This window comes from Petaurus breviceps, unplaced genomic scaffold (assembly GCF_028583685.1).
Source record: "Petaurus breviceps papuanus isolate PSGF00001 unplaced genomic scaffold, PetGlider_PUasm1.0 373, whole genome shotgun sequence".
NCBI lineage: Eukaryota > Metazoa > Chordata > Mammalia > Diprotodontia > Petauridae > Petaurus > Petaurus breviceps.
Window position 1 is genome coordinate 2,696,256 of NW_027186299.1, and position 24,494 is coordinate 2,720,749.

The 24,494-nt window shown below is 45.9% G+C and overlaps 2 protein-coding genes and 1 pseudogene across 3 annotated transcripts in view; 1 reads left to right on the forward strand and 2 right to left on the reverse strand.

Moving 5' to 3' along the window:
• RDH14 (retinol dehydrogenase 14) overlaps positions 1–446 on the reverse strand; it is a 12,106-nt gene extending 11,660 nt beyond the window's left edge. Inside the window, exon 1 of one of the 2 annotated variants that reach the window (XM_069099338.1) lies at positions 54–446. In XM_069099338.1, coding sequence (XP_068955439.1) covers positions 54–431 — 378 coding nt within the window. In that variant the 5' untranslated portion in view covers positions 432–446. Of the gene's footprint in view, positions 1–44 lie in introns of both variants that reach the window. The other variant, XM_069099337.1, reaches the window with a different exon arrangement.
• LOC138169773 (protein YIPF5 pseudogene) lies at positions 373–22,715 on the forward strand (annotated as a pseudogene).
• Positions 8,638–24,494, reverse strand: part of NT5C1B (5'-nucleotidase, cytosolic IB) — a 40,222-nt gene continuing 24,365 nt past the window's right edge. The window contains exons 9-10 of the mRNA XM_069099340.1: positions 15,840–16,024; positions 8,638–10,009 (exon numbers count right to left, since the gene is read on the reverse strand). Coding sequence (XP_068955441.1) covers positions 9,656–10,009; positions 15,840–16,024 — 539 coding nt within the window. The 3' untranslated portion in view covers positions 8,638–9,655. The remainder of the gene's footprint in view (positions 10,010–15,839; positions 16,025–24,494) is intronic.

A 24,494-nucleotide genomic window follows, 5' to 3' on the forward strand; every position in this document is an offset into this window, starting at 1 on the left:
ACTGGGGGCAGCAGCCCCGGCCCCACCGCGCATGCCCCGCTCACCTGGAGTACCTCTTGACAGAAGGCGCGCACTGAGCGCAGCGACGCCAGGTCCAGCTCCTTGACTATGAGCTCCCCGGCGGGGCAGCCTTCGGCTGCGGGGGGCGCCTGCGCCCGGGCCCGCTCCAGCGCCTGCTCCTGGCGGAGCTCCGCTGCGGCCTGCTCGGCGCGCCCGCGGTCGCGGCAGGCGAGGATGACGCGGGCCTCCCGGCGCAGCAGCTCGGCCGCCGTGGCCCGGCCCAGGCCGCTGTTAGCGCCCGTCACGATGACCGTCTTGCCGCGCATGAGCCCGGCCGCGGCCCGACCCGCAGGCCTCAGGTAGCGGCGCGCCGCTAGCCACAGGCCCCCGCCCAGGACCGCCGCCAGCAGAGCTGAGCACAGCGCCACCATGGCTGGGGCGCCGGCCGCGCATGCGTGGGCCTGCGTCGCGGTGGCCTCTGGAACTTGTAGTTTGCAGAGCACGTGGGGGGCGGAGCCTGGCCTCTGGATCTGGACTTGTCTGTATCAGGGCGTGTGGGGCTGGAGGTCCGCCCCACCCCCCCATCAGCTCGGCCCCGCCCCCACGGGCAGGGTCCCTCCCCCTGAGCTGCAGCCTGGGCCGCACCTTTCCTTTCTGTCAGTCTCTAGACACCTTAGATGCACGTACCGGTATGTAGTCACTTACACACTTGGAGCTGCTGAAGCGCGAGGGCCCGGCACGTGCACATGGGGTCCTGGGGACGGCCCATTAACGTGCGCCCACCGAGCCCTGTGGGTGTACGTGACACGCGTGACACGTGCCCTTTACGAGCCCAATTGGAAATGTTTGAAGTTACAGCAACGACGCAGATTTGGGAGCCTTTTGTGGCAATCCCAGAGCGGACGCAGCCTCGGGCGTCGGGCCAGACGGGGAGGAGCATGAGGCCGTCCCGCGATGCAGTGGCCTCTCGGGTCAGTGTGAGGGCCAAGCCCAGCTCTCACCTAGCCTGCCGATGAGGACACGTTAGGGCAAGTGTCCATCTGGCTGAATCGGCCGGAACCTGTGGAGTATTCATGGATGAGCGGAAAGTAAGACCAACTAAAAGTACTCACCGGCAGAACAGAACGTAAACATTCGAAAGACAGCAACAACAAAGACGAAAATAGGCGACTGATGCCAAGATCAAGAAGCTTCCTGCACTTTGCATCCAGAACCTGGTTCTACCCAAGAAATCCAGGGGGCTTCTTGATCCACAGAGCCTTGGAGAAGAGAAAGGATCTTACCTAGAACCCAGGTTGGAAGCAGAAAGAGAGAAGATTGTTTATATGGTCTAAAATGCAATTGGTGATGAAGATGGGATCTCGTCGGTGGATACAATTTGCCTTCATCCAACGTGGACATAGACTTTGAGTTGCCATCACTCCTGGGGCAGTTCTGATCACCCTTCCTCGCTGCCACAGGTAAAGGGCTCATTTTCTTGAAGCAGCTCACCGGTACATTGCTGCTTGTACCTGGACATCTGCCCATCAGCTGTGTTCTTCTGTGAAAGACTTGTCAATTCTTTGTTATTGTTATTTCCACCTCAGCCACGTGTAGACAGTTAAATGCTCACTGATGCGCCCTTCACGAAGAGGTGGTGGAAATCCAGGCACCGGGAAAGAGTTATCTCCAGAACAGAAAGAGAAAAGCAGGACCGTGGAGCAGAGGGAGACAACCAAAGACTGGGCTCTGTTCCTGCCAGAGGTAGAAGGCACCTAGATTAGCTATGTAAAGAGGTGCCCCTTCCTGCTAAGGACAGCTGTCCTTGACACCCTGGACTGTTGCAGTTTTAGCCTTGTCATTCGTCTCCCAGACTCAGTTCTCTCCTCAGACCTGTCCTTTGTCCACTCAGCTGTCACACTGATCTGAAGGTCCAGTGTGACCTTGCTGCTTTCCCTATTCCAGTAAACTCCAGGGCTCCAGCATCAAATGTAAAATCCTCTGGTTCACTTCAAAGCCCTTCACAGTCAGAGACCTCCCTAGCTTTCTGGCCTTCTCGGCCTCATCCCGTATCATGGTAATGGAGACCTCTTTGCCACTCTCCTACATGGGGTGTTTTTGCCAGCTTTCCTCCCAGCCTCCCTCTCCCTGATCCTCTCTGCTTCCTGCTTCCCTGATTTCCTTCTCTTCCTAGGTAAAGGACCACCTTTTGCCATTTCCCCTGAGATTGTTTCCAGTTTATCCTACATATATCCTGTTCCTACATCATTGTTTTTTGTGTTGTCTAAAAAGACTGTGAGCTTTTTGAGACAGGGGATATAAAAGAAGGGGTGCGGAGTTTGGCAGGTGCTTAAGAATTGCTTGTTGACTGACTGACTGCCCCTGGAACCCATAACCTCTCATTGACTCCAGGAACTTTCCCACTGCTTAGATCATCCCCTGCCCCCCCCCCCCCCAATCAGTTTTTATCTAGCAGCTCCTTCCCTGTGAACTATGAATAGATCTCTCCTACCTTAATAAGTCAATCAGCAAGTATTTATTAAGGGTCTGCTGTGTACCAGGCACCTAGTTAGGCTCTGGGAGACTGACCAAAAGGGACCCAAATGAGCTGCTCTCATTCTATCAAGGATGACAATGTGTATACAAATATTAACGAAATGAGTAAAAGGTAAAGGGGAGGAAGGGGTTCAGAGAAGACTTCCTATAGGAAATGCCACCTCTTCTGAGGGGGAAGGGAGCTGGGCATGTGTATTCATCCATCATTCCTCTCTTTTTCTGTTTGTTCTTGTCTGTTTGCAGGCTTATAACATTTCCCATGAGGACTTTGTTAGCTGCATCCCAGAAATTTTGGTATGTTCCATCATTGTCATTTTCTTTCACATGATCATTAATTATTTCTATAGTTTCTTCTTTTAGCTACTCATTAATTAGGAATTCATTGTTGTCTCTGTTTAGGTCTCAGCCTTTTAATTTTAATAGATTGGTTTTGTTGCATTATAATCTATAGAGTTTATATTTACTATGTTTTTTCCTTTTTATATCGGTTTCTAATTTCTCCTTGCTTTAATACAAAGAGAATTTTTGTAAGAGTTTCATATCATGCTAAGAAACATGTGTATTTAAATGCACATTTAGGAGATACCATATTTCTTTTAGCTATAGTTTCTGAAGAATTTTTTTCAGTTCCATGTTTTCATTCTTGTTTATCTTTCTGTTGGACTTACCCAAAGCTGAGAGATGGACATTGAAATCTCCTGCCACCCTTGCATTGCTCTCAATGCCTTCACACAACTCAGGTAATAATTTCTTTTATCAATTTATATACAAAGGTATTTGGAACAAATAAGTTTGATATGGATAATAGTTTGTTGTCTGTCATTCCTTTCAGTATAATGTAATTTCCTTGTTTATCCTTTTTACGTTTTTCATATATATATATATATATATTTGCTTTGTCCGATAACATCCCCATGATTGTATCTCATGCTTTTGGGGATTCATTTTATGCAGTGAATTTTTTCCTGTCTATCCCTCATTTTTCTCTTGTTCATGTCTTTTTTTTTTTTAAATGTGATTCTTGTAAGGAACAGATCATGGGTTTCTTTTTTTAGTTTACCTCTCTTTTTCATCTTTTTGGATTGCTTAATCTATTCACTTTTAAAATCATAAGAGTTTTATATTTTCTTCCATTTGTCTCTAACATTTTTTTTCTAAATTACGATTTATTCCTCTCTCTCTGCAAATAAAGTATTAAATTAGTTAGTTTAGCTTAATCATTTTAAGGTTGTCCCTATTCTCACCGCCTTCTTCCATTCACTTTCAGACCCTGCTTCCAGTTTTTACCCTTTTTCATAGTGTGGTTCAAATTATTAGTTCCTTTTTCTTTCTTGCTCTAAATCTAGTTATTTAATTCTTTTCCTTATTTTTTCCTCTTTTAGGTAAGCAGCCAACTTTCCTTTCTGACCTTTCATCTTTTTTTGTTTTGGTTCTTAGTTTTAACAATTTCATTTTATGGGCCTATTTCTAAAAGTAATTTATTTCCCTCATTTACATCATTTTTCATCCTTTCTATTCTAGACTTTAATTCTTTCATCCATGGCCCTTCCAATTCTTTAGTTCCTGTATTTTCAGCTCTTGTCCTCTCCCCCACCCCCATCCCCTGTCTCTGTTGTTGTGACTCTCTAAGAAATACTAATTCCTGCAGATGACAGATAGGATATTACTCCATGATAGGAATTTTCCTATATCCTTCATTGTGAAATTCCTTATTGACCTTCACTCCCTCCTTGGTCACGTTTTCTCCATTTGTCTCAAAGGCTGCCTCAGTTCATTCCCCCCATCCTTTCAGGAGCTTGGATAATCCCCCCTCTCCTGAGCCAGAATGAACGGCTGGCCTGTCTGTCTGAGCACCAGATCCCTGAGGATCGCGCCCGCTGCAAGTTCCTCTTCTCCCAGAGCAGCCTTCCTGTGGTGCCGCCTCTCGCCCTCCTGACAAGACTCCCCACTTTTCTTTCACTCCCCTCTCCTTGCGGACGCTCCTCTGCTGAGGGGTGACTCTGGTCTGCAGCTGATGCCCCCGTGGGAGCTTCTCTTCCTCCTTGGGGTAGCCCTCTCCTGCCCCTCATGGCAGTCCTGCTGGAGCTTTTCTTTGGTGGGTGCTTGGAGGAGTCACCACATCGACTTGGCTCAGCAGCCATTCAGCTTGAGCTTTCCATGTGTCTCTGCATTCATCACACGCATCATTTCTTACAGCACTGTAAGATTCCCTTACAGTCATGAGCCACACTTGGCTTAGCTGTTCCCCAGAATTCTGTTTGGCATTGAAAGATCTCTGCCCTGAATTTTGTATTCTGCTTCTTCATGCTCTCAGCATTCTAGGCACACTGCAGTGATTTGCCATTTCCTTCTCCAGCTCATTTTACAGCTGAGGAGACTGAGGCAAATAGGATACAGTGACTTGCCCAGGGTCACACAGCCACTTGTTAGTGTCTGAGGCTGGATTTGAACTCAAGCAGAGGGGTCGCTCTGACTCCAGGCCTGGCGCTACCACTGTACTCCTTAGCTGCCCCTTACCTCTCCACCTCCCTGCTCAATAAGTCCACTTGAGGGGCCTCATCATCTTTTTACATGTCTCCTCAGCCCGGTCCTTGCCAAGTCTTCTCTACATGCACTGGGTCGCTGTTTATTCAGTCAGTAAACCAACATGTATTAACCGTTTAATACACAGCGGAGACCCAGTGGGTAGGGCTGGGGGCACAGAAGAAGGTCAGAACAGTCTCTGCCCCCGGGGAGCTCCATGCCACGAGCTACGAGCAGGCTAAGGCTAACGGGCATCTCACAAATAACGTGGCAGTAGGGAAGGAGGGGGACCTGGAGGAGCCGCTTACAGAAGGGGCTGGGCCTTCAAGCACCTTCCGCCTGGTAAGCTGACCCCCCGCTCTGGCGCCGTGGCTCTGCTGGCTCCCAGGCCCTTTCTTCACACCCCCTCCCTCCTGCCTGCCCTCTGCGTGTGGTTCTGTAAGAGCGAGGGATGATTGGTTGCTTATTTTTGTATCCCCAGGTCTTAGCCCAGGTTGTGTGTCTGCTGGTCTTTCTCTGTCTCTCTAGGTCCAGAACAGAAGCCGTTCTCTTTACCCCAAACCTCCCCTTCCCTTGACTTCCCTCTTGCACAGCTACCACTGTCCTCATTACCTTGGCCTCCTCCCAGGATGCCTGTCCCTGTCCCTGTGTAGCTCACCCATTGCACCTCTGCCATGGGCTCCCGTCTCATGCTGGTCCAGTCTTCCCGGAGCACAGGGTCAGATAAGTCTGTGCTCCAGGCAGAGCGGCCTAATCAGTGCTCCTCATCCCATCTCTGCACCTTTGCACCTGCTCTTTCCTGTGCCTTGAGCCTTCACTCCTCAGAATGTGTGGCCCAAGTCTCGTGACCTCAAGAAGCCTTTCTTGAGGCTCCCCCCAGTACGTCAGGAGGTCTTCTATGTGTCGTGTTACCTTCTCTGTGACCACATTGTAGGCTGCCTGAGGGCAGGGGCCTTCCCAGCACTCACAAGGGTAGGCCTCAGGGATGGCTTGACTACTGCTCCAGCCCTGCTTTCCCTGCCTCGGAGGGCTCTCTCCCCAGCCCCATCAGCATGGCTTTGTGCCTTCCTTGGGTTGGCTTTCTACGCAGTCCTTAGTGCCTGTTTTTTTCTGGCCCGGAGCAAGGGCTTCTCTGTCGGCCAGCACCGCTCTGGGTCTCTGTGGGCCTGGATCTCGTCTTTGGGCGGCTTCTGAACCGCTCCTCTCAGCTCTGCCTGCTTCTAGATCTCTCAGTGCCACCTCCTGCACAAAATCCCCCATGAAACTCCTTGGTGAAGGCAATGCCTTCCTCTTTAAAGGTCTTAGGGCAGCAGATCTGATTTTCTTCTTTGTACGCAGGTCGTTTTTCTGTGTGTAGTGAGCTGGCTCACTCTCCCGACTCCCACCAGCATTAGCAGTTGGCTCCCCGGGAGAAATGAGGATTTCTCTCCTCAGGGCTCTAGAGGTGACCTTGAGGGTCTCTAGGATTCCTAGTTCTGAAACTCCTAAGCCCCTCCCTGATGTACTCGCTTCTTCCCCCACCCCAGACTTCCCCCCACATGGGCTCGGTGCAGCAGCCCTCCCACTAGCCTGGATTTCTCCTGCCATGTGGAATTCCACACTGGCTTGCTGGGTTACCTGTAGGGCCAGAGGTGGGTCTGGTTCTTTCAGCCCATCTCTAGATACTCTGTTCTAATCCAGTGATCCAAGTTCTTCACTCCTCTCGTAGGGATTCAGGACTTGTTCACGCCTCTTTCGTCCAGAAGTCCGGGCCTCCTATGTTTAAATTGCTTGGCCTCCACTTAGACCTGGGTCGTCAGGTCTGGCCTGTCTGTCCCTGATGTCTCTGTCAGATCCAGATTTCTATCCCTGGTGACTTGTAGATCGTGGGTAATTAATGCTGGCCTCGTTACGAGGGGCAGCAGAGAGACTCAGGTCTCCTGGAGGGAGAACCTCCTTTTTCTGCACACATTTTTGTGAGTGTGACACCGACGGGTGTCACTGTGGCATGTCTGTTGTCCAGAAAGAACTACGTCCTTTCTTCCCTCTCCTTTCTGCTCTATGGGGGCAGAGCCGAGCCCTTCCCCGGCCTTTCCAACCTACTCCCTGAAAGCAGGTAGGGGCCAGAGAGAGGGGCATTAGAAGGCTGTCTTGTCCTCTGGCCGCTCTCCATCTCACCTTCTTTCTCTTTGTGGGAGGACACATTTATTAAGCACCTACTGTGTGCCAAGCCCTGCGCTAAGCGCTGGATACAAAGAAAAGGTCCCAGTCTAACGGGAGAGACAACGGGGAAGGCATTCTCATCCGCCCCTTACCGTGAGGAGCGGAGTTTGACTCGGCTCTCCCACGGCTTTGTGAAGTGCATTTCAGACACAAAGCGAGGAGTGTAGTGGGCTGTAGGTCAGAGCCTTCAGTTGGAAAAGTCCCCCATTCAGGCCAAGGTTTGGCCCTCGGCCTTAATTTAAATGTGTTGTAGTGGGAGTGGTTGTGGTAATAGAAGTTGTAGTGGTAGTAGTAGTAGTAGCAGTGCTGGGGTAGTACAAGCAGCAGTAGTAATAGCAGTAGCGGTGCTGGTGGTAGTAGCAGCAGTAATAGTAGTTGTCATGATCATAGCTTTAACCAGCAGAGGGGCTTCCTCAGTGACTGTGACAGTTGGGATGAAAGGTGACTGAGGCTCAGGGGAGTGTCTGGGGGTCGACAAGTTAGGGGCAGGGTCACAGTGTGCCAGCACCTTCCTGCACAGTGTGTGTTGTCTTTGTGTCCAGGCTTTGCCTGGTGCCTTCCTGTTGTCTGGGGTTCCATTGCCCAGGCTGGCTGAGCTCGTGATCACCAGGCCTTCCTGGCCCAGGCTGAGGCTGCATCTCTGATCCAGCAGCTGCCGTCTGATCCCTCTTTGGTGCCATTGGCCTTGGGGTTGGATGGAGTGTCTGGTTATAACATCAAGGTGGTGAGCTCCCGTCACGTAATGTATTTTCTTGGTTCCTTTACACACGCCCCCGCACTTTGCTTCATCTCTGTCCTCTGTGCCAGGGTCCTAAGTATTTTCTTCTAAATTGCTGCTCAGCTCTCTAGAACAAATGCCCCTTTTGAGATCTTTAGAGCCCAGTGTGCCCTTGTCCTCTCTTTCCTTGACCTCTGCTCTTCTGGGGTCCAGGGCACATAATCAGCTGCACATTTGTAAGGTCAGAATGTCCCAGGGTGTCCCTCAGTCCTGCTCAGAGGCAGATTCTCCTTAGGGACCAGAATCTGGGCCAGGTTGGTAGCCAGCTGCCCTCATCAGCACCATTTCTGTTTAGAAGGAGGCATTTATGAGGAGGTCAATGAAGGGACCATATCCCGACTCTGCTTTGTCCCAGGCTGCCTCACTTCCATTTCCTGGAATTCCCAGCTTCCTCCACTCTCTGCTCAACAGCCACCTAGCTGCTCAGGTGGCCTGTCTGCAAACTGTCAGACTGTGTCTGCCCTTTGGCGCAGCAAGACTGCTGCTGGGCCCGTGCCCAGAGAGCTAGAGATGAGAGGAGGACCCAGGTGTGCAAAAGGGCTTGAAGAAGCTTTGAAGAAGCAGGTTTTCCTGCAGTGATCGTGGCTTGTTCTTTTTAGGAGAGGCCCAGTGTCGTCATGGGACGGCGTCTTGACTTGCTTGTGGAGTGAACTGAAGTGAAGCAGAGCCATTCAAAGTCGCTAACCTCACTCTCTCCTCCAGTCACTGAAGTTTGGTGCTAGGACAAAAGTCAGAGTGACCAGTGATGGCCTAGGGTGCAGCAGCTGACCTTGGCATGTCTCATGTCTGACTGAGCTCTCAGCCTCCACCGCAACTGCCTCAGCCACCTTCACGGCCTTGGGGACAAATAGCTCTCATCCACCCATCGTGCCGAGGGATCAAGGGTGGTCTCAGCCTGGCATTCACTGTCCTGTTTGAACTCTTGGGAACCTGCCTGATGGTAGACATGCTGTTTGTAACATTATTATTGATTTTCATTGGTTGCAAAAATGTACCTCCATCTCCTCTCCCCCTCTCCCCCCCTCCTCTCTCTCTCTGTCTCTCTGTCCCTTTCTCACTCTCTCTCTCTCTGTCTCTCTCTCCCTTTCTCACTCTCTCTCCCTCTCTCACTATCTCTCCCTCTCTCTCTCTCTGTCTCTCTCTCTCTCTCTCCCTCTCTGTCTCTCTCTGTCTCTCTCTCTCTCCCTCTCTCTCTCTGTCTCTCTCTCTGTCTCTCTGTCTCTTTCTCTCTCTGTCTCTCTCTCTCTGTCTCTCTCTCTTTTTCTCTCTCTCTCTCCCTCCCCCTCTCCCCTTTCTGTCTCTCTCTCCTCCCATCTTTGTCTCTGTCTCCCCCCCCATCCCTGTCACTCTCTGTTCCTGCACCCTTGTTCCTATCTCTCCTCTCCCCTCCCTCTCTCTCTCCCTCCCCCTCTCCCCTTTCTGTCTCTCTCTCCTACCATCTTTGTCTCTATCTCCCCCCCATCCCTGTCACTCTCTGTTCCTGCACCCTTGTTCCTATCTCTCCTCTCCCCCTCTCCCCTCTCTTCCATCCTTACGCTCTCTCCCTTCTTCCTTCCCTCCAACAGTGACTAATCTGGTCAAGAATGACCCCAGAGGCAGGTGTGTTCTGCCACCTCTTTACTTTTTCTCAGACTCCTGATTCAGACTGCCTCTGTTAGGGCTGGGGAAGGGCACACTGGCCACGATGGTGCCAAATTTTTGCATTTCCTTGGTATGGAACATGCTGTCATCAAAGAAGATGTGGGGCCGTATTTTGACCAAAATGGGCCCCTTGGGGGCCCCAGCCAGGAAGAGCGCCTCATCGATCTCGAGGCCCCAGGCACGGAGTGTCTTGAGCACGCGGGCCCCAGAGCTGGCAGCACTCCTGGCCGTGATGAGGTAGGTCCTGATGGGGCAGAGGAGCCTCTCATCTTTGGCATAAAACTTCTTTTGCAGCCGCCCTAAGTCTTCTAGGAATTGTTTCAAGGGACCCTGGGAATAGAACAGATAGCAGTGATGAATGGTATTTGGAACAACTAGGGACATTCTAGGCCATGGCAGACCTGGATTTTGTTCATGGATTACTCATACAGGGCTCACATGGTACTGTGTGGAGTAGGCTGCTGAACCTCTCTGTGCCTTGATTTCCCCCACATCCCCTTCCTTGTACAGTGATGAGGAAAAGGATAAATCAGAGACTCAGAACCACTAGGCCCCATGGACATGACCTCTAGATCCCACAGTTCCCTGTTGGAGATGAATGTTGCCTCTTCCTTTGTGACTCCTTCCCTCCCACTGGTGATGTGTAGACCCCAGACTCTGGCTTTCCAGGCTCTCTCCCTTCTGGCTCTAATCTTATCTCCCCTTCACATAGTCTAAGTCTCTCTCTCCTTTCCTTCCCTTTCCTTTCTCTGGGACTGTACTCATCCTGACCCTTCCAAGGATTTTGTGCCTAAGACCTCATGCAACTTCCAGCCCAGCCCAACAAATGAAGCCCCATCCAGGGCCCTATAACACAGAGGAAGACAAAAACCCTTGTATGGACACAGAGTGCATCTGGCTCGACGATTGGGCTGCCCAGGAAGAAGCAATGCTCCCTTGGAGCTGGATCCTCTGCGTGGAAAGGCTGGTTTGAGTGCACAGGAGCCCTTGGATAAGAAGGGCTCACCTGGGGAGGGTTAGAAGGCAGAGATGGCTCTCAGTAGCTGGCGAATCGCTGCTGAATGGTGACTGCACACCTCTTCATCATCTTCCTAAGCACAGCAAAGTCGTGTTGTCACCTGGGTGGTGTGTGCAGACCTCCAGGCCTGTCTGGCCAGGTGGATTCTCGAGGCGATTCTAGACAGAAATCCTAGTGGCAGAAGGCATCATGTAGGAAATGGTGTCTTGGGGAAGAACGGAGGCTTTTAGGGACGTACGCTCCTTATTCAAGGCAATGGCAAACTTGGGAAGTAGACGGCTCTCTAAGAAGATAAAGGTGGAGTGGAGCACAAGAGCCTGCCCAATCAAATCTGGCAGGAGTGTTTTCACACAAAGTGTAGAGGAGGGAGAAATGTGCCCATGTACTGTGGGGAAGTGAGAAGCCCTAGTGAGGGGCTGGCTGCTACGGAGGGAGGAAAATAAGAAGAGGGGTCCTTAAATGTAGAGAAGAGAGAGGAAAGGAGCCAGCCTTGCCTTGGCCTGAGAAGTGTCTCTATAAATGGCAGCATTGCAGGCAGCTATGAATCCCAGCTCAAGGAGGCAAGTTGGACCGCCAGAATAGACGGTAATTTGTCTAAAAAGGATGTTGGGATGTCAGGACATGGCCAGCAAGCATTCTCCCAAATGTCTCTAATGCTTGGTCAGATAAAGCCCATTGCTGAATTTGGTGAGGGCGGTCCATGCCTCTTTTCTAAAGGAGCATGTCAAGGAAATGAATGGTACTGGTGGGAGTGGAAGGAACATGGTTACATTTCACTTTTCAGTGGAGATCTTTGTGTGAAGTCATGAAGGAATAAAAATGGAAATGACCCAAGGAAAATCTGGGTGAATACCAGCAGCAGAGAAAGAAATGATGTTATTGGAATATGGGAGAGAACACGAGGACAAAAAATAGAAATAATCACGTCATCCAGGAAACATCACAAGCACAGCATGGAGGCGACAGGGGTTCAGCTCTTCAGCCATCTGCTGAGGACACAAAGGTTGGAGAAGCAGGCATCTAATTCACTGGACGAGAGAGGCAGAATACAAACAAAATCTTGACAGAATATTGGGCCAAAGAGAAGGTAAAAGAAGATAGGGATAAATGTAAAGTCTTATGATTGTTTGGAAAAAATCTGGGAGCTTTAATGACTTGTGAACATAATATGGGCCAGCAGTTCAACATGGAGGACTGGAAAGCTCTCATAGTCACAGGGTGTGTCAGAGATGAGGAGTGTGCCCTGGTCAGAGCACACGTGGAGGACTGCTCAATTCTGGGCACTGACTTTTGGGAAGGACAGTGACCACATGAAATGGGTCTAGAGGAGCACAACTGAATTGGCGAATATGCCAAAGGAAGAAGATTGGTTGAAAGATATTGAAAGTGTTCCTAGATAAAACTTAAGTTGGACATGTGGGTTGCTGCATGAAGCCTAGCAGACATGAAAAGTAGAGCATGAGAATTGACTTTGAGCTTTGGGAATTCTGTCGTGTGTAATAGAGACTCAGCTTGTTCTAATGTTATTGGAAAGCAAACCGAGAGGGAAGTGAAAGTCCCAAGGTTCCAGTATTAAATGCTTCTTCTTCCTTTTCCTCTTTTAAACTAGACCTATGATTTTATTGTATAGGGAGAGCTAGCAAGGAAGTTCCCTTTACAATGACTCTGAACCCCTAACTGTAATTGTATGAGCCTCATCTCCCTCTGCCTACTCTGTCCTAGGCTCTCTTCTTTTTCTCTATGATTTCCTTTGGTGGTTTGGCCAGCTCCCATGGATTCAGTGATCACCTCTACAGAGAATTCTCAAATCTATTCATCCAATTTTAATCTTTCTCCTGGCTTCTCATCTCCCATCTCTAGTGACCTGTTGGATATTGTGAATTGGATGTCTGTTTGAGGAGGCAGGGCTTCCAGAAATAAGGAGGCAATCATTCCTCTTTATTCCGTCCTGATCAGGCAGACCACTTCTGGAGTGTTATGTTCTGCTTATTTAAACCAACAAAGACAAAAACACATCCTTGATAATCTGGAGAGTGTATAAAGGAAGGCGCCCAGTATGTGTCACATGAGGACCAGTGAACATATAACTGGGTAAATTTATCTTGGAGAAGAAAAGACAAGGAGGTTGGGGAAGGCAGGGAGGACATGGCTGCCATGTGGAAGGATTCCACTTGATCTATTTGGCAGCTGCCATGGGCAGAAGCAGGAGCGATAGGCCTGGGAAAAGACCAGTGGATGCTTGTTAGGGTGGAGGGGGCATGGAAGGGGAAGGTGGCCAGCGGTGGAGTGGGCTGACTTCATCAGGGAGGTTGCCCCACATTGTGGATCATTAAATAGATTCAGGAGAGCCACTTGTCCATTAGATGAGAGTACAGATTTCTGTCAGGAGTGCTTTGGACCAAATGGTAGCTGTGGCCCCTAATTACTTTAATATTCTTTTATTTTCTGATTCTTGGTAAGAAACTAGAAGCAGGAAGGCCAACTCTGTTGGAATGATGTAGAGGAGAGTGCCTGAGAGTCTGCCACAACATAGGGAAGTTGGGAAAGATGATGTGGTGTGTTTGAGGTTGAATTTCAGATGCTGGCGGGGCATCCTGGTACCATCGGCTGGAAATATGGGACTAGAGTTCTTATGAGAAGTAAGAGCAGGACGTGTGGATTTTGGAGGTAATAATTAGAGCGATGAAGTTGATGAGATAATGAAGGTGTGGAGCATAGAAGGAGAATAGGGCCTAGGACAGTGTTGGGGAGGGCACCCCCATTTCGTGGGGAATGGGAGCTGGGTGATATTTCAGCAAAGGAGATGGAGGAGAAGTGTCGTGTCAAAGAAGTGAGAATGTCCAGGTAGAGGGGTGATCAACAGTAGAAGAAGCTATTGAGGTTAATGGGAATTCATACTGAGAAAAGCTGAGCAATTTTGAGATCATTATTCACTTTTGAGATGGTCAGCACCCAGCTGGCAAAGGAGGGAAAAGGCTGAGAGGTGAGAGGCTATGGAGGAAGGCATGACAACAGGAGAAGGTCATGTTTTCAGGAGTGTGGAAGCCACAGCACAGTCTCAAGAGGAAGGCAGGGGTAAGTGAGAGCTTTGTCGTACACAGCAGGGGAAGGCGTCAGCAGGCAGGAAGAAATGAAAGCTGCACAAAGGGGGCTTAATATTAAAAAGAGACACTTTCCTGGAGGTGGGATGGGATTGGACCAGGAGCCCAAGAAAAGGTGCTACATTGGCCAGGAGAAGGGCCCTTCTTCTTCTGAGTGCATACATCAGTGGAGAGGAGGGCGGGTTTTAGATGGAGGAAGGGAAAAGCAAGAACCGCTGAGAAATGGCTTCCAGTGCCTTAGGCAGGACCTTGTGGATGGGGCAGGATTCAGGCTCATGGATAGAAATGCCCATGCCCCAGCGGTCCCTGAAATGTCGAGCCAAGAGCCTGCCTGAGCTTGCCCTCGGTGGGTTCAGCCTCTGAGAATCCAGGGTTAACTTCTTCATCAACATGAGGATTTGGAATGGGCATCTTAGATATAAAGTGAAACTTGGTCTTCAAGGAATTCACAATTACTATGAAGAGGTGACCTCATGACATCACAGACAGCATGGAAGTCCTGCAGCAGAGTGGGTAGACCCCCTGTGGAGCACTTATAGGAGCATCTGTAGGCAAAGTCACATGAGATGAACTGGCAGAGATGGGTTAGCATCTGCATCAGTCGAGGGGACATCTAATTGGTAAGATCTGAGATGCAGCTGAGCATGATAGCCTAAGAGTAAGGGATTTAGGGGGACAGCAGCATGGACTGAGGGGAGATAAAAACTATATGTTTTTATCTGTATTTGTTTTCAGTAAGATATTGACTTTCCAATATATGCCTAGTTCTTCCCTTCCCAGAAAGGCATATCTTATGAGAGGGAGAAAGAAAAAAAGAAAAGAAAGGAAGGGAGGGAGGGAGAGATAGAGAAAGAAAAGGAGAAAGAAACTAGTTTAGCCAAACTCAACAACTCATCACAAAGTCTGACAGTGCTTTATTCCACATCCCCAGGGACTCAAAAAGGGAGGATGGGGATTGCTGCTGTCTTTCCGTAGGGTCCAAGTTTGGTCTTTATGATGAAGTGCCATTCATTTCTGTTTTGTGTTGCTATTATTGTTGTTACTGTCATTCTTCCATTTCTGTGGCTGTAGGCACTGTGTATATTGTTTTATTGCTTTCATTTACTTTATTCTTTATCAGTTCATAAGAAGGCTCCCAGTGCTTCTCTGAATTTTTCATAGTCATCCTTGCTTACATGTTAGTAATATTTTCATTGCTTTCACACACCACAATGGGCTTATCCATTCTCCAGTAGATGGCCATCTACTTTATTCCCACTTGTTTGCTGCTGCTATAAATATTTTGACATATATGGAATCTTTGTTTCTATCTTTCCCTTCTTGAGGTATATGCCTAGCACTGGGATTTCTGAATCAAAGGGTATGGATAGTTTAGTCACTGTTTTTTAATTGTATCTTATTATAATTGATCATTAAAAAAAATAAAAGAGGGACTAGTAAAAGTTTGAAATAAAAACAGTTATAAATAACATTAAGATATAGTAAAGTAAGAAATACTTTTTATTGGATGAAAAAAATAAGGAAGTCCTTCCATTCATGCTATATACAGATCAATTGAAGGAACTTGTTTTTTTTTCCTTCATAGAAGGCTGTCATATGGAAGGGGGACCAGACTTGTTCTGTGTCTCTGGAAGCACTAGGAACAAAGAGGAGATGTGGCAAGGGAACCAATGGAGTCTGGACATCAGGTTAAACTTCCTAATATGGGCTGACCCAAGAGACAATGGTTCCCCTTCTCTGGAGACCTTCAAGCAAAGGCTGAATGACCTTTTCTCTAGGATATTACGGAGAGGACTCTTGTCATGGTGTGTGTTGGCCTTGAGGGCCACAGAAGTTCATTTTAAAATGCTGAAGTTGTGTGATTTTGTCAGCATTGCAAAGGAGATTTCACTGAGGGGCCCCAGTATAAATCATTTACATGAACATTGTCGAATTGAATCACTTTCCCTACCAGTAAAACAAAGGGTTTGGATTAGATGATTTATGGGGTCTCTTCTACACTAACATTTGGTGTCTCTAAGGAGAGAATTGTTCACTGTACCTGGGCAAGAAGCTTGTCCTTACTAAATGGTTCTTGTGGCGTAGGTTTGTCTGGTTCTTTCTCATTAACATTTTGGTCAAAGTCATCAGAGAAAAGGAGAGCGTCCCCATCAAAGGCCACTCGGAGTTGTGTATCTGAGAATGGCAAGTCTTTATTCCCCAAGTACATTGTAGCTGCGGCAATCCCTGGAAACACATGGCACAGTTCCATTAGCAGCATCTCAGGGCCCTATGACCACGGCCCCCCTCCTTTGTTTAGACTTTTTTTTTTTATTGTGCAACTAATATGCATAAACAAATCTGGACATTCTCATATACAAAGAATAGCCAAAAAAGATGATCCTATATGAAAGCATGAATTTCTGTTAAAGTACCACCAACAATTTAAAAATCTTTGTCAAAGTTAACATGATAACATTGCCCTGCTTTCCTGTGACCCCCTGCACCCTCTGCTGAGTGTGTATGTAAATGTTTCCTTTGCAGTCTACTCTTCTCTTTGTGCGTCTTACACGGGTCATCCCCTGCTTCCCCAATGGAACAAGCATTAATGAAATATTTACCCCGTGGCAGGCACTGTACTAAGTGCTGGGGATGCAAAGAAAGGTAAAAACATCCCCTGCCCTCGGGGAGGAAACATGGAAACAACCAGGTACACATAAGATTAGTCAGAGCTGGTCGGAGGTAATTTCAGAGAAAGAGGCTGTACCTAGAAGACTGAGCAAGATCTCCCACAGGAGGTAGTCTTTGAGTTGAGTCTCAATAGAAGTGGGAGAAGCAGAGACAGATGTGAAAGAACCTCCCAGGCCTGAGAGAGGGAAGGTGGGGCATCCTGTGCAGAAAACCCTCCATGAGATAGTGCTGACAGAGGGGCAGAGTGAATGGGGTGAAAGGTCCCAGGACAGGTAGGAAGAAGACAAGCTTTAAAGGCCAAAGGACTTTCTGTTTCATCCTGGAGGTATTAGGGATAGGTGAAACAGCTGGACTAGAGCAGAGAGATGCTGTGACCAGATTTATGTGGAGGCAGTCCTTGCTGGCTCCCTTCACTGGAGACTGTATTGAATGTAGGTGTTTTGAATGACTCACGTACAAGTTATCTTGTGTATAGAGATTGAAGGCATCACTATGAGTTCTTTTACAAGCAATCATGAGCCCTGGCCCAAGTCTTTGTGTGTGACAATGAAATAAAAGATAAATATAATTTAAGATTTCTTTGTGCTTATTGATTGTGAGTTAAAAGAAAGAAAAGAAAAGAATGTTCAGTACTACCTTACAGGGACTTCTGTCACTGAGTGTTTCCCATTCTCACATCAAGGTCATTCAAGATTCATTGGAAAGAGTCTCCTAGCAGAAGTGACCCTTTGCAAAGGCCCTGTGGTTCTAAAGATTAGGCAAGGTATAAGACAAAGCTATGCACCACTGGGACAGAAGAAAGATCCAGATAACTAGTGATTTCCTCCAAATATTCCTCTTTGGTGATGGCATTGTGCTGGCTGCATAGAGCTCTAGGACATTGCACAGCCTGTGGATAGAAATCGGTGATCATTCAAATGAGTCTGGCCTATCCATCCACACAGAAAGAACCAAGTGGATGGAGACTGTTCATCGCCTTGATGTCAACATGCATCTGGATGGGCATCCTCTATGGAGCTTGTCCAGCAGCATTTCTCTCTGGGCCCAGCAAGACATACACAGTAAGAGGTGAAAAGGGAGGATGAGAGTGGGAAGTGTGATTCCTTGGATTTCAGAACATTTTTATTGGCCTCAAGATTCCTATGAAAGTCAAAGCTCATCTTTTCAAAACCAGTATTTTCCCAGTGCAGTGGTGTGGTGGCTGTTGTGTTTGTCCTTTGTTTTTCAAAGAGAACTGAAGCATCCGGGAAACGATGACATGACCTGCAGTTGACTTTGATTTGAGTGAGGGAGGGCAGTGCAAGGTCACCAGCCTCACTTTCTCCTCCAGAGCCATCAGGATGACTGAAGATAACCCACGATGCTGTGGGAGACCCTGGCCCTTTTAGGCTTAAGACCTTTGCAGGTACTCACTGAGAGAGGCCATTTGGTGAATAGGCCTCTTTAAGAAGTGATTGGACGGCTGGCTCCTTTAATTACAAAAAGAAAAAAGAAGAAGAAACCATCAAGCTGGGAGGGGGGAGACCCTCAGGCTTATTGTTCCAAAGAAAAAGACTTGCCATTTGCATTAACTCTAAACTCAGAGGACCCTCAATACCCACCATGACCTAGAACACAAAGAACTAAAGGAGCATTATTACATGGAAAGACTCAGAGTGATCCTTAGTACTCAAGTCAATAAGCATTTATTAAGTACCATCTACTATGTGCCAGGCACTGTGTTAAATAGAGTATACAAATAAAGAAAGATAAAAGCAACCCCTCCTCTCAAACATCTCGCAATCTTATGAAGGAAACAACCTACGAACAGCTGTGTACAAACAATGTCTATGCAGGATAAATTGGAGGTAATCCCAGAAGAAAGGCACTATCATTAATGGGGACTAAGAAAGTCTTCTTTCAGCTGGAACTTGAAGGAACAAGGAAAGCCAGGTGGTGGAGACAAGGAGGGAGAACATTCCAAGCATGAGGGATGGCCAGAGAAAATGCCCAGACTTCAGAGATGGAATGTCACATGTGGAACAGCAGGGAGTCAACAAGTCAGAGACAACAAACATCTTTTTCGTGCTTAATATGCACTGAGCATGATGCTGATCTCTGGAGGCAGAAAGAGTGATAGCCCCTGCCCTTGAGGAGCTTATAGGCTGATGGGGAAAGACAAGACATAAAAGAAAGGTGAAAAGCTGGGTGGGGGATGGGGAATGACGGTACCTGGTGTGAGTGCATTAAAAAGCTCTGAAAGTTAGGAGTGCAGCCTAAAGAGGGATTAAGTCATGATTGTCCTGGGTGTCCTTAAAATGGAGGTGCTAAACCAAACAAATCCAAGGAAAAGGCCTCAGAATTGAAAGGTACTTCTACTGGGAAGTCCAGAGGTGAAGTGAGCTTCCAGAATGAAGAGGCTACTGTGGAATTGTAGAGAAAGTTTGGAGTCAGGATGGCAGACTGGAGAGGAATGAAGATTGGGCTGGGCATTCTCCTTAAACTGGAAGGTCTGGGAAGAATCAGCCAATCAGAGAAAGAGGCCACAGGGCAAAGGGTCCTTCCAATGTGAGAAGTCCAGAGGTGGAATGAAGAGTATACTGTGGCCTGGTAGAGAAAGTCCAGAGACTCAGGAGTCCATTCAACCTGCGAAGGAAAGGAGCAAAGAAGTCAGAGTTACTGGGTCTCAGAGTGTGGGGAAGGTAGCGTAAAATGGGAGGGAGGTATAAAGAAGACTGGAAAAGTAGAAAGAGGTCAGGCTGTGAAGGAGAGTCACTGAAACTTATGAGTTGGGGATGGTACATGCCAAGGCACAAACTGCCCTTTAGAATGGACAGGATTTGGCAGCAGATAGAGGAAGTGATAGTCAAAGATGACTTACAGGTTGCAATGCTGAATGACTGGGAAGATGGTGGTATATTTGACAGTGTTAGAAACATTAAGAAGAGGAGAAGATTTTGGAAGGAAAATAGTTAATTTCATTTTGACCTTGTTGAGTTTAAAATTTCTGAGGGACAAAGTTTGAGATGCCCAGTAGGTAGTTGGAGAGGCAAGACTAGAGCTCAGAATAAAGGCCTAGGCTGGATAAGTAGACAGGAGAATAATCAGCATAGATATGATAATTGAATTGATGACATTACCAAACAAAATGATATAAAGAGAGATAAGGGCCTTAAGAAGGATTGTAAAATATCTTAAGGAAGAACTAGCAAAGGAGACTGAGAAGGAGCAGTTTCATAGTGAGGAGGAGAACCAGGAGAGAGGGGTGTCCTGAAAACCTAAAAAGAGGAGAGGAACAGGGAGAGAATAATCCACAGTGTCCAAGGCTGCAGAGAAATCAAAGATCATAAGGAGGGAGAAAAGGCCATTGAATTTGGTGACTGAGAAATCATTAGCAGAGAGTGCACTAGGGCAAGAGAATGTTCTCAATGGATCAATACTAGACCATCCCCAGATGCATACCAGGGCAATGGGGACAACTATAAAATGACAGCTTTGTCACCCTTGAATCAATTCTGAGTCACAAATCCAGTGTGGACTGAAATGACCTGCACCCAAGGGTGATGTTTTCTGCTAGGGAGGCCCTGAAAGGTATAGGGAAAAGGAGAAATTTCACACAGCAGCAGTAGTAGTGTGGTTTAGACTCCAGATACAGAGAAGGGGCTCACCTCTAACTCCTGGCTCAGTTTGACACCTGCAAAAGGAATAACCTGAGTAGGAATTCTAGACCAAAGTAGAGTCCACAGTTATGTCATTTTGAACCACCAGAGCATTCCAGTTGACTGATAGAGTCTGAGCCCAATAGTTTTCTACTGTTATTCAGACCTAGACCCAGATCAGGAACTTGCAGAGCTCAGGTGGGGCAGCAATCGGATTTTGTCCCAGATCAGACCACTTTGGGAGCACTGAAAGAAGCAGGACCACAGCTTGTCCCTGTGTTCCTGAAATAACAATACTCAATATCCCAAGAAAGCATCAAGAGGACCTGCTGAGACTTTCCTACTGAGCCCAGTTCTAGCATTGCATCTGAAGTCAGGATGTAGACTGGAAGAATGAGGGGGCGAGAAAAGAGTCCAACTATAAAGAACTATTATGATGGCAGGGAAGCTCAAGGTACAAACCCAGAAGAAAGGAGTGATTCCAAAACATCTCCAGGCATATCCTCAGAGAAAAATACAACTTGAGCAAAATTCACTGAGAATTCTTGGAAGAGATGAAGCAAGTTTTTTTTAAGTATTTTTTTTCTATAAATGAAATGAGAGCACTTGAGGGAAAAATGGAAAAGAAATGAGAACTATGGAAGAAAGAATTGGAAAGGGTTTAACAACTTGGAACAATGGTATAAAACCTTGTCTGAGCAATAAATTACCTGAAAATTAGAATGGACCAAATAGAAGCCATTGATTTCTTGAGATAAGAACTATTAAATTCAAGTTAAAAGACTAAAAAAAATAGAAGAAAATGTAAGTTGTCTCACAGCAAATAAAATAAAGCAAAAATAAAAATGGAACTGGAAAATAGATGTATGAGAAAAAAAAATTAATTATTGGACTGTCTAATGTGCATCATATTTTCAGAAATCACAAAAGAAAACTACCCAGATATTTTAGAACCAAAGGACAAAGGGGAAAGCGAATCCTCCAGTTACCTTCTGAAAGAATCTCCAAAGTGAAAACTCATAAGGACACCACAGCAAAAATCCAGAGCTTCTATAGCAAAGCAAAATATTGCAAGCAGCCAGAAAGAAAGACGTCCAGTATTAAAGAACCATAGTCAGGATTACACACTATTTAGCAACTACAACAATAAAGGAACAAAGAACTTGGAATACAATATTCCACAGCTTGTAGCAAAAAATAACTTATCCAGAAAAACTGAATATAATTGCTACAGTGGGGAAATTGGATCTTTAATGAAATAGAGGACTTTCAAGTGTTCCCGATGAAAATACCACAGCTGTGTAGAAATTTTGAAGTTCCGACACAGGAGTTAAAAGAAACATAAAAAGGTATAAACATGAATAAAAAAATGACAAGATGCTAAACAAGGATAAACTGCTTATTTTCAAATATGGTGAGAAGATACATATGTCCCTCTGGACCTTATTGTCATCAGGGGTTATAGAGTTAGTCTAATTAGAGAAGGCATGAGAGTGTTTCTAACTTGTTAATCTTAGGGATTTTAAGGCCATTGGAGCTACTGCTGCACAGGATTATTCTCAATGTCAGGGGTTGATAGCCTTAATACATATTTCCACCAGACCAATTAATTACAGCATTAATGAGCAAACACAAGTAAGTCTTATGGTTATACTAGAGGGGTACCAAATAACATACAGTAGGTGGCCATGATTACTTTCAGCAAGGCAGATTTGTGCTTCCCAACAAGATGAAATCACATCAGCCTTATACTGGACACATTTTCCAGCCAACATAGGCATACACTCTATCTGTAACACAATAGTTGGAAAAGTTGTTGGAAACAACTTTGAGGATGAGCCACCTTTATTAGAAGAATTAGGAATCAATTTTGATCATATCTGGCACAAAAAAAGACTAACAGTATTGCACCCATTAAAAATAGCAGATGGCATCATCATGAATGAAACTGATTTGGCAGGACCATTGATTTTCTGTCTAGCCTTTGGAGCCACAAGGTTACTGACTGGTAAAAAATTCAGTGTGGGTGTGTAAATGGGATCAGTGCAATTGAATGTCTAGGAATGTTTTGTTTGTTAAACATAATGAATTGTCTCATTGAGTTGGGTCTCTATTGTACTTGGATTTTGCCTTCTTCCAATGATCCTACCTTCTAGCTTTGCAGGGAATGATGGGAGCTTTTCTCACTGCTGTGATTATTAGATGGTATAGTTTTCTCTGCTTCCAGAATGTTCATTTCTGCCTTAGCCATGGGAGCACAGCAGCTTTTAGTAGCATGTACTTGTGCTTTGTTATATGGAGTCTTTGCCCTTATTTCCATTTTTTTGACTGAATATCTTGGACATTGGACATCAGTGGGCAAAATACTAAAAATATAAAGAACATTAAATTCTTAAAATGAACCAGCAGACTGTGCTACACCATCATTATCATGTAGATTTAACTCTTGACCTTTGGGAATGGGAATAAACATGTATCTCTTGTTTGTTTTTATAGAACTTTTGAATACTCAGATTTACCTGTGGTGTCTCTCTGTAAGTGTAAGTGTTCATGCTTATACAAATAAAATTCAATGTTTCTTTCCTGTTCCTACAGTTTTTAGAAAACAACTTTGTTTCTTTAAAATTATTCTGATTTGTTTATTCATTTTTATGAAACAAGGGTGAAAAATCACACTTAAATGGTCTTTTGCACCACATAACACATTAGCTATTGGGTCTCAGAGACAAAAAAAAAAGGAAAAGGACTAATATATACAAAAATATCTATAACAGCTCTTTTAGTGATGGCAAAGAATTGGTAATTGAGAGAATGCCTATCAATTGGGAAATAACTGAATAAATTGTAATACATTATTGTGATGAAGTACTCTTGTGCTATAAAAAATGATAAGCAAGATGTCCTCAGAAAAACCTGTTACATGAACTGATGCAAAGTGAAGTGATCAGAACCAGAAAGACACAGTACACAGTAACAGTAATATTGTACAGCAATCAGCTGTTAATAACAGCTTTCATCAATACAGTTAACCCAAGACAATTCTGAAGGACTTATCCATCTCCAAAAAATTAACTGATGGAATCTGAATGCAGATCAAAGCATACTTTTTAAACTTTCCTTACTTTTTTTAAAACTGGTTTCTTTCACAACATGATTAATGTGGAAATGTTTTACATGACTGCATATTTATAATCTATATCAAATTGCTTACTGTATCAGGGGAAAGAAAGAGAGAGAGAATTTGGAACTAAAAATTAAAAAAAAGTATTGTTAAAATTATTTTATATGGGGTGGCTAGGTGGTGCAGTGCATAAAGCACTGGCCCGGAGTCAGGAGGCCCTGAGTTTGGTTCCGGCCTCAGACACTTAGCACCTACACAAAAAAGACTAGCCGTGTAACCCTGGGCAAGTTACTTAACACCAATTGCTTAAAAAAACATTGTTTTATATGAAATTGGGAAAAATAAAATATCAAGAATGAAAAAGAAAATTATTTAAGAGTCTTAACAACCAGAGTAAAAATAGAGGAAGAGGAGAAGAAGGAGGGGAGGAAAAAAGAGGGAGAAAGAGGAAGAGGAGAAGGAGAAGAAGAAAGAAGAAGGAGGAGGAGAAGAAGCAGCATAAGCCAGGCTTTAGTAAATTAAGAGGGTGAGAGAAAAGGAAATGGAGGCACCATTTGTAGATGACTTTCTCAAGGACTTTAGTCCTGAAAGGGAGAAGAGATATAGGACCACAGAGACCAAGGATAGACAAATTAAGTCAGAGTTTATAAAGGATTGGTGAGATGTGAACATATGTGTAAGGAGTAGGGAAGTGGCCAGTAGACAAGGAGAAATTGAAGCATTAAAGATAAGTGAAATAAGTGAGGATGATAGTGGTGCAATCTGCAAGAGAGAACAGGATGGAATGGGATTGATTGTGCATGTAGAGGGTTTGCCTTGGTAAGAGGACCATCTTTTCATGTGAGACAGAGGTAAAGGAAGAGATAGTGGGGGATGGTAATTGAGTGATGTGAGGTGAGGAGAAGGGGAAGAGAGGAATTTGGTGAATTGTCTAATTTTTTTTTTCTGTGAAATATGAGACAAGGTTCTCAGTTGAGAGGGGAGCAGAGAAGGAGTCATGGGAGGTTTAGGGAGGGATGAAAAAGTTGGAAATTGCTGTGATGAATGGGAGAGTGAAGCAGCGAGAGATATATAAAAGAGATTGCCTTGCTGTAGTGAGAGCCTAGTTGAGATTATGTAACAAAACTTTGTAGTAGACTCAATCAGCATTCATTCATTCCAGTTGCAACATAAAACCAGCTCCAAAAGATGAGAGTAAAGAATGTCGGCCAGGGGAGCGGCCAGGTAGCACAACAAGTAAGAGCACCGGCTCCAGTGTTGAGAAGAC